At 38.2% G+C, this 14,618-nt stretch overlaps 1 protein-coding gene across 4 annotated transcripts in view; it reads left to right on the top strand.

The window, feature by feature from the left end:
- LOC148369361 (gamma-aminobutyric acid receptor subunit beta-3-like) overlaps positions 1–14,618 on the top strand; it is a 102,821-nt gene that overhangs the window by 59,068 nt on the left and 29,135 nt on the right. For all 4 annotated transcript variants that reach the window (XM_088331333.1, XM_088331332.1, XM_088331335.1 and 1 more), the window contains one exon: positions 13,075–13,295. In XM_088331333.1, coding sequence (XP_088187459.1) covers positions 13,075–13,295 — 221 coding nt within the window. The remainder of the gene's footprint in view (positions 1–13,074; positions 13,296–14,618) is intronic.

Here is a 14,618-nt window from a genome sequence, read left to right as displayed (position 1 = left end):
ATTATTCTGTTGTGTTTTTACTTTTATAACTGACCCCCGTTTTTAAGCTGGTCTATCTTTAAGATTGAAACATAAATTTCATTCTCCCTGTTTTTACAATCGCTTGCTGTTGTGACACTTAACTGCACACACTCCAAATATAAAGTCTTCAGTGAACAGGCAGGATTTGCTGTTGCAAGCATTTCTGAAAGGCTCTGATCCCATCACACACCGCCCCTGTTTTAGGGGGAATTAATTTTCGGGTCCTCACGTGGGCAAACGGTCAGCTGTGATTTTCACTAACAGGCTGAATAAGCGAGTCATCCCACGGCCAAGGCTGTATGTGGGCGAAAGAGAGAGTAAATTCATTGTCGAGCGCTAAAAAAATTATCTTTTTCCGAATATTCATGTTGCTAGATTTTTCTATACTATTTTTCTATACACCATCCCATTATAAATAATCTCACTCAGTCAGCAAGGTAATTGTTGAGTGAGCACCAGTGTAGACCTCTAAGTGTGTCACCATCATTATCTTACTGTATATAGGGCTCACTGTTCTTTTTCTCTGTAGAGGAGCATTATATACTTGCATGTCTTTTATACAACATCCTACTTGAGACGGAATGTAATTGGCCTCATTAGGCCGCATACTGCGGGATAAAGTGATGGCTGTGGATATTTAAAAATCAGATAAAGCTTTTAGTTGATCTCAACTTGCATCAAGTGCCATTAGAAAAATCAAGAAACACTGTCTATCCCTTCTTTAATTTGGTTGGCCTCACCTGGGTCTCAGCTCTTTTGAAGCAAGCGACATTACTTTCAGGTTTTTCCTATGGTGAGAAATCAGTCGAAATATTAGTGTCTTTTATGTAAATATTATCTTACTAATAAAAAAATAACTACAAGGTTTTGCACAAGTTTCTTTTTATCCAGTCCTAAAGTAATCATAAAGTCTACCAATACCAGTCCCTGATGCACTCCTGTGGCCTTTTTCCTTCTCCAAAATACATGATTAATATAATCAGCAATCTACAGTATACATAAACCCAACGACAGTTAATTACTATCAGATTGTTAAGCAGAAGAAAACATCTTTTTTATTCTTTATTTTGCTCTCCCTTGTCCTTTTAAAGGATTGGCAATCCAAGTATACGGCCTTTCAAATTCGGTGTTTAAAACATATTACAATCTTAACTCAAGCTAACATTGTCAACTATTGTCGCAGGGCACGTTTTTCCAAAAGAGTGGGGCATCTCCACATTAATTTAATATCTGCTGAAAGTCGCTCATGCGCATTAGTGTCTGCCTCGAGCGCTAACATAAACATACAGAAATGGCGGTGTCTACAACATGTATGTATACCAAATCCTCTTAAGTTTGGGAGTATTGTACCCTGGATTCGCTTACAAAAAGACTACCGGTGCCACGGTCGCCATGGCTACCAGTCTGCCGCGCCCCCGAACTCAGCTGGAGCAGATCAGCTGATTGCTGGTCTGCTATTTAAGGCTGGTTTTTGGGTTTGGCGGGGGCTGGCTCATTACACAATCCCAGGTCTGTTATGCCTTGTCCTGTTTTAGGTTTAAACATTTTCCATCTGTTATGCCTTGTCCTGTTGAGTTCGTGCCGGAGGAACTCTGTATTGTTCTGTTTTGGTCCCGGAGTATTGGGCGACTTTTATTTTGTTAAATAAAACTTATGATCGTCAACGCATATGAGTTCTCCCTTCCTGCCTCCTGCCTCCGTTCTGGTCCGGTCACCTCCTTCCCCCCACCACGCTTCTTGACAAACCGGTACTCTCAAAGTTTGCAAAGAAGATCTTGCGTATCGTGGCAATAGCTCGGTGACGCATTGGATTGACATTTAATGAGTATGTAGGGTAGTTGAGCGGAATGGAGTACAACTCGCCTCATTGCATTTCGAGTAATATTCAAGCCAATACAGTTTTTTGACATTTATTTTATACTCATATATTTCGCCATAAAAGAAAGCTTGAGCGTCATGTCAGACTGTGCCTGACAAATTTATTTGAAAATTGTCTCTGAAATTTTAAATGCAAATTTTAATTTTAGATTTTAAAACGACAATCGTCAAGTTCTTCTGTTACAAACTTTGCACTTGACCATTGAATTCACTTCACAAAATACACATATTAGTTTTATTTACTGTTTTAGTGCTGCTAATGAGCCTATTCTTAACAGGGATACTTTTTTTGAAACTTGGTTTTAATTAATAATTTATTTGCCTGTCCCCAAATTATTGGACAGAGGTTGATTTATTAATTTAGGTCCCAACTGCTCCTAATTGTGTATTATATTGATATTTGCACGAATCCGCATTTTAAAAATAAAATATGTATTCTTCAATGTGCCAAATTCCCTTGAGTTCATTGTCATCTACTACATAATTAAATCGAGCTCATGCTAAATTTAAGAAGGAAAAAAAATTGAATATTCGACTAAGCATTTTGTTAGTGGGTGACTAGGCGACGATTAAAATTGTTATTAGTTGCAGCCACAATTAGCACCACAAATCTTTCCTCTTCATAGAAGATCAGACCCCACCACACTGGACAGGTAGTTAAAAGCCAAGCCGGTCTTCATCACAAATTCATTTTAATCGTAAGCATGCAAAATTGATGATGACCATGTGTTTGTACATGATACACGCTTTACTTCACTTATTTATGTCTAGGCATCCTTGAGCTTACCTCACTGTCTGTTTGCTGTCATTAGGGAGTTGGTTTTGCCAACCTGGTGAATGATCCTTCTCAGAGGTTTGGGCATGGGCAGGGTTATTTGACTTGATTGACGAAGGAAATTTTTTTATAATGTTCCTTCTGGAGCCATTAAGATAAAAACAACAACAACGTAGATTAATGATAGGATCATGGCTAACGCCCAGTAATGTGCTAATTTTAGCACCCTCCAAAGCCTCTGAGATTCTGATGGATTACATCCAGAACAACTGAAGATAATGAACTGATAAAAGTACAAATCATAGATCTTAATTAGGACTTGAGATCAGCGGTCTTTCAGGAGTTTCTGGTGTCAAGCCTTGTTGCCTCTAACCCTATACTAAAACGTATAAAAATCAAATCGGAGCTCTGGTTTGGAAGCCCAATTAATTCAAAGAAATTTGTATGGGTAACTTAATTGATAGACCATTTCCAATGACCATTACATATTTTATGTTGTTTGAGGGACTGTATGTATTAATTAGCACCTCCTATTAGTAAAAAACCTTTTTTATTAAAAATAAAACAATGCGTATTTAAATAATAAGCAAAAATACATGAACTATCATACAAACATGCTTTTTTGAAGAAAAAAAAAACGCTTGTAGGTCAAGAAATAGAAGGTATTGTCAATGCACTCCTAAAATTTTTATTTTGTATTTCTTTGTTATGAATTTCAAAACGTTGAGTCTTTGTCATTTGTATTCTTTCTTGAGCATTAACCACTTGTATTTGGTTGCACGACAAAATACAGCGACATTTAGTGGTCAAATAATCCACATTGTCTACTTAAACAAAAAGAATACAATGTCTCTTCAACTAATAAACATCTTGCTTTAAGCACTTATCATTTGTTTATGCACGCTGTAGCAAACTGTTTGGAATTGATGAATACACTTCAGCTTAGAAAGGAGTATTTCATCTGTTTGCATGAGCTGCCGCCATAATGTGGGGCACATGCAAATCAGATGGCAATGTGACTTAATTTGTCCAGAAAGTGCAACAATGACGCCCCAAACTTATAGAATTGTCCAAAAAGTCGCGCTGTAGAAGCCCGTTAAATAAATATCGTTGCCCGAGCGCTGTCATCTCGAAATATAAGGCTCACATGTTATGCAAGGCAACCCTTATTCGCGTTTTCTTTCGGGCAGTAGTAAATATTTTGCCATTTTGAATGATCACATGTTTCAAAAACATTTGGCATAAAAAACTCAGTGCAGAACTGAAAATGGTGCAGCTGAAATTGGCGTCAGGTGAACCTCACCTTTGTTCTGCAGCCAAAAGCGTCACGGCCAAGTTAGTACGCGATTGGCGCCAGGCAGAGGTCAGGTCGGGCCTAAAAAAAATCTAGCTTTGCACGAATTAAAGCCTGTGTTATGGGTAATGGATCTGGTGACACTGAGATACACGGAGGTGTCTTGAGAGAGATGTTACGCAGCTTATCCACAGTAGGTCAGACCTGCAGCCCCTATATTGCTCTCTCTCCCGACGCCGCCTCAGTCTCTTCCCAGACCCGTTAACAATCCACAGAGCACCTGCTAGTGATAACAATTTCTTTGCACTGTTCTGACTTTCCCCAAAGTCTAATATAACTGATGAATTTTTTTCAATGTAATGAGTTGCTATGGTACAACCTTGACTTGTGATCACGGGCAGTCTAGTGGTAAGTGTCGGCACTCTCACGCATGCGAATTGGGTTGGATTACCGTTGCATTTAATATTATGCAATTGTGGTCATCAATGTTGATCAATTAACCAATTATTTCACAAATGCCCGTGTAGTAACGCATACGCATAAATACTGTATGTATTTCCAATTATATCCACTGTATTTTGCGGTCTGTAATTATATGGCGCATTTTCAAATTTCTGGTCAATTTGGCGTTTTCAGATGTACCTTATGATTCAGATAATACAGTATTTATTTTTTGTTATACATATTTTGGTTTTGTGTTGTTTTAAGTGTAGGGCTCTTTCACACAGGAAATGTGCAAAATGAGGGTGATAGCTGCTGTTATGTAACAAGCAAGGTGTGCTTGAATGTGTCTCTTGCTCGGTTGCTGCGTTTCAACAAGAGTGCTACGGCACCAGCAGGTGCGCTTGCCTTGCCAGCACCAGGTTGGTGCAGTCTGCTTTCATTTCAGATTCACAGCGGGCAGAGAAGAAAACATGGCGTTGGATCAAGAGGGAGGGGAAACAAATACAGGAGGGACAGGGGGTGCAGAGAGGCAGAAAGAGAATGGGGGATGAGACTTGTGTATCCCATACGGTGGAAAAGAGCTCCTAAAATCACCGGCAAAAAAAGGGTTGCTAAAAATCTGTGTTCTGATTGCCCATCTGAACAAAAGATTGGACATTAAAGCGCCAGATCAGGGCGTAGGCAAACTACGGCCCACGGGCCACATCCGGCACGTCGAATGAAAATAGTCAATTTGGAGCTCTGTCCAACTAGTTAGCTTAGAGGTATCCATATCAAACTATGGTTTTGATGACATGCATTGTATATTTTGTACGCATATACTTTGCTATAAAAGAAATTGACTGCCAGACTGTGCCTGACAAAATAATTTTAAATTTAATTCATTGCAAGCAGTTGCTAAAATGTAAAAAAACAAAACAATCTGTTGTTCCAACGGTTTGATTTCATACTGTTGAGATTCGTTAAGTACTTATGTTGTAGACTTTGTAATTGACCATTGAATGTACTTTACAAAATGCAAATATTTGTTTTGTTTACAGTTATAATGCTGCAAATAAGGCTGGTATTGGTTTACAGGGATACAAATATTTACCTTATTTTATTTTTTCATTTGCCTGTCCCCAAAAAATTGACATAGGTTTATTTGTGGATTTATGCCTTTACTGATCAAGCACTGGGCCTAATAGGTTTTAGATTTTAGTATGAAAAATATAAAATGTATTTTTTTTGGTCTCGTGTTTGTAATAATTTGCCTCACAATTAAATCAATCTCATGTTTAATTTAAAAAATAATTAATAAAATTAGTATTTGGTGACTAGTTTACAATTAAAATAATCATGAGTTGCAGCCCTAACCTACACTACTATTTCTTTGCACAAGTGCCCAAATGAAATGCAAGTACAGTGGAACCTCGGTTTTCGTACGCCTCTCAGTTCGAACAAATCGGTACTCGACCAAAAATTTCGAGAAATTCTTGCTTCGCTTTTTGTTCAAAAAATCGCAGTTTGAACGCCGGTACGCTAGGGTGCGATGCTGAGCGGCGTACGGGTGTAGATCGTGTAGATTGCCCCCACCCCTCGTGAAGAACTGTTATGACGTGCGCGCGCACTTCTTTTCGCTTTCGCTTTTAATATCGGTGAACGGAGTGTTTTAGCCCCTAATTATGCCTCCGAAGAAGGTCGGTGCAAGCAGCAAAGTTGCTACAGGTGAAAAAAGAAGAGTAGTGCGCACAACTATTGCATTTAAGAAAGAAATAATAGCAAAATGAAGAAGGTGTGCGAGTTTCCGATCTTGCTATACATACAGCATGGCTTCTGCTGAGCACTACAAAGGTAAGAAATCCTATTCATAATTCTTTTTTTTAATCCACTTTTTGTGGAGACCTGGGTGCTAAATGACGTGTAAACGGCCTGATTTTTTTATTTTTACAAGTTCATGTTCGCGTAATCTTTCGTACGTAAGATTACCCTAACGCGAACGTACGATTAGCCTGGGTTAGCTTCATGTTTACGTTCATGGTAAACATTCAGGGTGATTTTACATTACTTTTAATGGGAAAAACGATTTTCGGTGATCGAACAAATCGGTTTTCGAACAGGGTTCTGGAACGGATTATGGTCAAGAACCGAGGTTCCACTGTATTTGGCTGGTGGCATTTGAAGGGTAACATTTGGAACTAGCGTTTCAGTGTTTTTTTTCATCCAAAATATCGGTGTCTAGCTAAAGTGTTTCTAACCTTTTTCAAGCTGGGAGTAACTCTTTGTTACTAATTAGCACAAAGGGCACCCAGTTTGATATTATTTTTTAAAATAGGTACTTAGTAAGATGGCTTGCCAAATAGCTTGATATTTAGCTGTAAAGGTAGGCATGTACAAAAAAACAAAAGAGAGCTAGTTAGATAGCTAAAAGAGTAAAATTCCAGCTAAATAGCCGGATAGAAAGATTTTTAAAAGGTTAGCAAGCTAGTTAGAAAGGAGGCGAAAATAGTAACTTCATAACTAGCAAAAATGATATAATGTTAGCTAGATATCACGGTAAAAAATGTGAAAAGCTCCCTAGGTAGCTTGCTCAGTTGCAAATAAGTTAGGAAGTTAGCTAACTACAAACCTAAAGAGGTAGCCAGATAGCTAGCTAAAAATAAATCCACATTATCCCGTTAAAAAACCCAAATTGGAATTTATTTGGTTTTTCTTTCTGTAAAATAAATAAATAAAAATTAATAAATACATGTACCGGTATTTAATACATGAATAGATTATCATCCTATTCTTTTCATTAATTGCTAAAAGATAATCATCAATACTTATCAATATATATTTTTTGTCCATTAAGCGCTGGAAGAAGAATTCATTTTTGAAGCTAAACTATCAACTAATGTTATTACTATCTTGTTACAATGTTATTACCAGGTTAATTATTAAAAATAAAGTTAAATGGACTCAGCCAAACAATAAAAACATCATATTACTGGAAAATCACAATGACCCGGCACTTGTGAGCTATTTTCACAACAGGTCCACGGGCACCTGTACTGCTCTTAGGGTGCACTCTGTTGCCCGCGGGCATCACGTTGGAGACTTCTGGTTTAGCTGATTAAAAATAAAAGGAAACATCCATGTCAGATAACTACTTTCAATGTCCTTGGTCAATCACAATCCCCATTTCTTTTTAATTTTGTAGAAGGAGAAAAATTACTTCCAGAATCCCTGTTCAATGAGTCAACACACCAACACATTAGCAATGAGGGTATTCATCTCAGGAGGGGGCTGTGTCATAGCGCATAGGAATTATCAGCACAATATTTCAAAGATGTCAATGCTAGGAGTTCTATTGATGTATCTCCCAAAGGGATGATAAATATTCCATTTGATAAGAAGTTCAGAGTGTGGGTGAGGGTGTTTTTGCTTGGATGTCTTTGGTTTCCTCGTTTATAATCGAGTTAACATGTGAACTGCCCCCGGCTGGGAGAAAGAAAAACCCCACAGGATGCAGAAAAAAGAGCCAGTATTGACAAAGACATGTTGGTCCGCACATCTATAGGAGGGTTTAAAACACAGCCTAGGGGCCATTTGGTTCAGCAACCATTTTTCAGATATTTACTCCTGAAAATAGAGTGTAGAACCTTTTATTTCAGTGACAAGTTTTAGTGACAGTCAAAATAAGTAGAGAATACATAATATATTTTAAATCTTCAGGGGATAGAGCCCAAAACCTAGGTAAGAGATTCTAACCTGTCCTTAAAGCCTTCCCCTATCTTTTTATCAAATTTCTAAGTTACAAAGAAACAGGACCACTCTAAGTTACATTAACGTACAGCAATATTATTGTCCGATAGTGACTATGATGTTAGCACTTCATAATAGCCAACAGTGCACAATAGTAGTCAAAATAACAAACTGGCATCCAATGCAATCTCCATTGCAAGTGTCCATACTAAAAACAATATAAACTTATCATTTAGATATCTAAAAATGAGTAGTGCACTGCATACCTTTCCGGTATTTTTATTAGGGCTGCAACAACGAATCAATGAAATCGATTTCTTATTTCCTCAGCGATTTTTTTCTGTGAAGTTATGGTGTAGTAGTACCACTTTGGTCCACCAGACGGGACCCTACGACCGTTTTTACAAAATAATCTTACATTTTCTTTAAGTCCTTTTTTATCAAACATCGTATCATTACTAACAAAATTGGCATGAACCAGTCAAACACAACCAATGTAACACTTTTCAAGGGAACAAAAAGCGCTGCTCGAATACAGAGACAAAAATCAGAAAATAAATGAAAACAATAACATAAAAATAATAATGATGACATGTTTAACCCAAGGGGTTGCACGGCAGCGCAGTGGTTAGAGCATGTGCAGCACAGTTCTGAGATCATGGGATCAAACCGTCTTGTGTGGGGTTTGCATGTTCTCCCCGTGCTTGCGTGGGTTTCCTCTGGGCACTCCGGTTTCTTCCCACATTCTAAAAACATGCATTTCAGGTTAATTGGCTGGTCCAAAATGTCCCTAAGTGTGAATGAGCGAGTGAGTTGTTTGTCTCTGTTTGCCCTGCAACTGGCTGGCAACCAGTTCTGGGTGTCCTCTGCCCACTGCCCGAAGAGAGCTTGGATGGGCTCCAGCACCCCCAACCCTACTGAGGATAAGCGGTGCACATAACGGATGGATAGATGTTTAACTCAACACGAGGGGCAGATATTACATATCATTTGCACATTGGAATTGCTAACCCCAAAAAAAACAAAACACATGAGTTGACAACATTTTCAGAAGTGGGTTTACATTTTGTTATTTTTCGGCGGATAAAAATTTTGCTACTCATAAAATCAAAGTATTGCTCTTTCTTCGTTTTTGTTCTGTTTTATCAATCCAAATGTAGTATGAAATCTGTATTAGGTGGTTGGAAAATAGTATTTCACATCTTTGCAGGCATATATAATACATTTGTAGGTCTTTTTTGTTTATCGTTAATGTATTTGACAAACACATGGATTTTAATATTGTTCCATAATGTAGATTATTCTGTTGTTTTGTGCACCTTTTTCATCGGTCTAAAGCTTCAATATTTGAACAGAGGGGACAATAGAAATGTATTCTATAACAATCTGATTCATTGATTAAGCGAAAAAAATGATCGACCAATTCATCGATTATTAAAATAATCATTAGTTGCAGCCCTAGTTTTTAATGCAAAATATTAAAGAAATATCTGCTGATTGACCCATCGATGTTTGATTGGCACAAGTAGTACAATATCTCTTTCCAAAATAATTTAAAATTGTATCAGTGATATTTTTGGAATAAAGATCTGCTTATTACAGACACACCCAAATCAAAGAAATTGTGTCTGATTTGTAAATCGGTTTTAAGTATTTTTTTTGTTGTTTATGAATATTATTTTGTAATTGAGGTATTGAAAGAAATAGGACAGAGAAAATTTGATTTCTCTTCTTTATGCCCCTGTTCATTTTTTTTTTATTTCTGGTTGCGGATTTTTTTATCCGGGCAAATGAATTAAATAAAGAAAGAAAGGCCCAACGTTGCAATTAAGCGGGGCAGGAAGGCAAAGATGAAATCAAATAAAATTTAGTTGAATTCCCAAAAGCAGGGCACAAAATAACCAACAAAAGTCACTGGAACAACATAAACACAAGTAGCAAAATAACAAATATGAGTGCAAAAAAGAGGCGCATGGACCCTACTCAAATGTATTTCACAAAACCAAAATAAGGGACAAAGAAATAGGTTCTATATTTTGTCTGAATTTAGCCTTAAGTTGGTTGCAAGAATGCGGGATAGAGGAAATGGACCTGCACCTGAATTAAAGGAGACCAGCGATGTAAGGGATTCCATTCCATTGTCTGATGTTGTATTTTTGCCCCAAGCAGCCTCCATAAATATCCAAGGTCGCCTGAAAAATCTATTCCTCTCAATGAGATGGTGATCTCCAAAGGCCAATGGGTCCACCCTGTACCGGAAGACTCTCATGTTTTAATAATATTTTAATGATGTGATCTTCTTCATTCAGAAAATCCTTCAAAAAAGGGCAGGTAATTTTGAGAAGGGAACTATTGAATAGGAGTTGGACCTATATATAGCCTCATAAAGTTGTTTTATTATTTGGGAATGTAGCTACAAATTACTCACCCAAAGAAATGTATTTGTGCACAAAATCCATCATCTTTTCTTTTCAGAAGAATTCAATTCGTGCTTTTTAGTCTATTAAGATGTTCCTTTCCCTCTCCATCAAAGCCAATGCAGATATTTTAGCCTGTCCTGTCGTATTTCTGGCATAAGTTTGTATTTAATTTAGAGCTAAAAATAATTGTTCGGCAGAAGGAGACGGGGATCATTTTCATCCCCTTTACGTTCTGATTTTACGAACCAGGACAGGAAACACTAATGAGAACCCAATCGCGTAACGTTACTCACAGTTTATTGGGGAGAGGAAGAATGAGCGCACACTCGATCCGGGGATCGATGGTCGTGGAAGTAAATTAGAATCAGAACTAAGGAGTGGTCAAAATCAAACAGATCGGGACGAAAATAAAACAGGGTCAAAACACAGGCAAAAACAGAGATTCACAGGACTTGGCATATCACACAGAGTCTAACAGGAGTTTCGCAGACACTCTAACACCAGGCAACTCGCAAGAGCGCGTTTAAGTAGTCCTGCCGCAATCTGCCGCATTTCAGCTGGTGTGAGTGAGCGGGGCCAATTGGGCACCGTGGCAACCGTGACAGAAGCTGGCGCGACACGGTGGGGACCAATTGGGCGCCATCGCAACCATGACATCTGAGGCTTCCATTATAGCCCCTTAGCCAAACATAGTTGTCTTATCAATTCAATATCTGATTGGCTTTATCGTTACTTATTAGTTATGTCGAAGAGCCTGCAAAATTGATTTTGAAGCTTCGGTTAGATTTGCTACCATGGCATAAGTAATGGCTAAAATGTGATTGATTAATTGCTTAACTATGAAAGCGCACATCTAGCTAGAATCAGCGCAACCAGGGGAAGAGCAGAAAAGGGAAGCTTAAAGAAAATTTTGAATTATTTAGTATTCATGGACAGAATATAATTAACATAACATAATTTCGATATTTTTTAGGCCCAGCAGAGAAGGCCTTGGAGGCCAAAACACATAATTATCAATGTTCTGTTGGCAATTTTTAACAAACTTTCTTAAATGGCACTGCAATAAAACACATGGCCTGACAGTCATAAATATACCACATGACAATAAAATGCAGTCTACAAAAATGACAATATAGCCTACAGTATATGTAAAATATTGATGGCGAATAATTAAAATAAAGCACCATATCAAGAAAGACCATTAAATGCTATAAAACCTATTAATCTTGCACACGATTGATAGTAGAAGTGACAGATGTATCTCTGTGAATAGTAGCCTTGTTGTTTGTCCGGGGCAATCTAGCTGTACAGAATAGATTAAAATAGTAACTTTGCCGAGCCAAATTTAACCTGCTTTTATGCATCAGACTAGAGGCTAAATTCAGCCAGAATAACAAACATATCCCAGTTTACTAGTTTTGTGCAATACCCTCAATGACCCTGAAAATTCCCAATCTCAGGCTAAACACAGAGCACAAAACAAAGAAACACAAAACATAAGAAATGAGATACAAATGAACTATTTAATGTTTGGAAAGTTACAAAAGTGGGTTTCTATTGAAAAGTCTTTAACAAAACAAAGTTTTGGTGTGCTTTAAATAGGCCTTTAGATTTTTTGTCTATCTATCTATCTATCTATCTATCTATCTATCTATCTATCTATCTATCTATCTATCTATCTATCTATCTATCTATCTATCTATCTATCTATCTATCTATCTACCCTGGTCATATCCCTCGAGAGGGGTGACTGACAGCAAGACAAACACATACACAATGACAAAGAAAAGAAGAAAGGAAAAAAGTAGAAAAAAAACAAAGTTGATCTGGAAGAAAGCTTTCATGTCGCTCAGGTCAGGGTAACACAACACTCTTCTGTTCAACAGCAGGGCCCGACAGCTTTCACTGGATTATCCCTGCCGCATCATACAGGTGCACAGTCCAATTCTTAGAACGCGTCCAAACATCCCACTATCCTTTCACAACACCTTTCGACTTATTCGTATCACCAACAAGAGCTCTAGTTTCCACTACATTTAGACCTCTTTCGTGCAGTGCACTCATAACACCATCCATCCACGTCAATCGCGGGCTTTCTCTTAGTCTCCTTCTATTTACTTCTGCTGTGTAGATCCTCTCCAAACCAACCAAGTACTCTGTCATCCACACGATGGCTCAGTTCCGCTACTACTCCAGTTCTGTCTCTCACAAGTTCATTTCTCAATCCATCCAATCGAGTCACTCCTAACATACTCCTCAAACGCTTCATCTCAAAAAAAAATTAATTTTGTTCTCAAATCTGCATTCAGGTTCCAAGTCTCTGCACCATACAACGCAGTCGGCACAATCACACTCTCCTACAGTCTTCTCTTAACATCCATGCTCATACTTCTTGTTACTCATCATTTTCTGTATACAGCTTCAGGAAAAGTGCACGTTCTGCTTTTTGTGTATGAAACCAAAAATTGCTTACCTTCCCTGACTAACATGATGCTCTTCTTTGTTTACGCTCGCAGGACTACACCTTGACGATGTATTTCCAGCAGTACTGGAGAGACAAACGTCTTGCCTACGTGGGAATCCCCCTCAACTTGACCTTGGATAATCGAGTAGCGGACCAACTGTGGGTGCCAGACACTTATTTCCTCAATGACAAGAAGTCATTTGTTCACGGTGTCACCGTCAAGAACCGCATGATCCGTCTTCATCCAGATGGAACCGTTCTTTACGGCCTTAGGTGAGGTATTCTTTCATACTTTATTGGCATTTTTATCCCGAGGCTAAGATAGTTGCAGATGAGGGAAAGAAGGGCGTATCAAATGACAAATCCTCACTCACAATGGTTTCAGTAGTAATTTTAGGGTAAAATTAGTTCAAGTAGCATAGTCAAGTTAATAAATTGTGTTTCTTGTGGTGTCGTTGTGCACCACTCTTTCCCAGTAAATGATGATGTGACATGTTCAAGGGCACTTTGACATTCAATTGGAGTGTAAAGGCGGAGCAGTGAGAAAGAAAGCAGATGTAACAGCAGGTTGAAATTTGTATTAGCGTCAAGTTTGTCTAATTGCTTTTCTTGAATTGATTAATAGAGCTCTCATGTCAGATTTCTATATATGTTCGATTTTCAAAAGAAGCTGAGCTGCCAATGAATATGATTTAAAGCGTTCAATAAAATGGAATGCAAATGATAGAGAAACACAAAACTGGTTTATCTCCCGACATTTGTGGTTCTTAGTGGAGATTTCCCACCAATGAACGGGACTGTGGTGCCTCAAACGCCTCAATGATCAAACAAATCGGTGTTTGACCAAAACATGTGTGCAAAAAATGTCGATGCTCGACACGGAATTCCGTGCCCAACTAAAAATAGCCAAGTCAAAATAACCGAAAATGGCAGAAAATAGTCGAATCGAACGAGATTTAGCGCGTAACTTTTAGAGCCGAAATGCACTCGGCGGCGCGAGTTAGCCTAGCTTTAGCACCACTCCTATCCGGACCATCAATAAGTGAAGAGGTATGTCATTTTCAAAGTTATTTTTTTTCTAGTTTGTACTTTTACATTGCATTTGAACATGAGTCCCAAAAGCATCATCGTTAAAGGGAAAGATAAGAGGAAAAGTATTGGACTGAAAAAGGAAATAATCGCAAAGTATGGAAATGGTTTGCTGAGCCACTTGGCAGGACTTGCTCTGGTCATTCCAGTCTCCAGCGTCAACTGCGAGGGGGACTTCTCCACAATTATCAGGATAAGGGCATGACTAGAGTTGCAGACAGGTGTACCAAATATGTATAACATTTGGTGTGAATGTAAGGTGCATAATTGTCAAGTAAAGGAGAGTACAAATGTGTGCTCCAAAGGCACCTCCCACTTTAATTTCTTTAGACTAATTGTAGTTATCTTATAGGTCAAATCAGACCTCAGGAACGGACTGCAAGGAGAACACCTTGCTGCCTGCTTGAGAGTCTCCATAAATGGACCAAGCCCTGAAGTGTTTAGCTATGGAAATTTTGTTTACAAAGCCAAGAATAATTAAATGTTCAATGGCACGGTGCAAAGTGT

Source organism: Urocampus carinirostris, chromosome 3 (genome assembly GCF_059441175.1).
Source record: "Urocampus carinirostris isolate Australia breed hairy pipefish chromosome 3, RoL_Ucar_1.0, whole genome shotgun sequence".
Taxonomy (NCBI): Eukaryota; Metazoa; Chordata; class Actinopteri; order Syngnathiformes; family Syngnathidae; genus Urocampus; species Urocampus carinirostris.
This window is presented reverse-complemented; position numbering and strand designations above follow the sequence as displayed.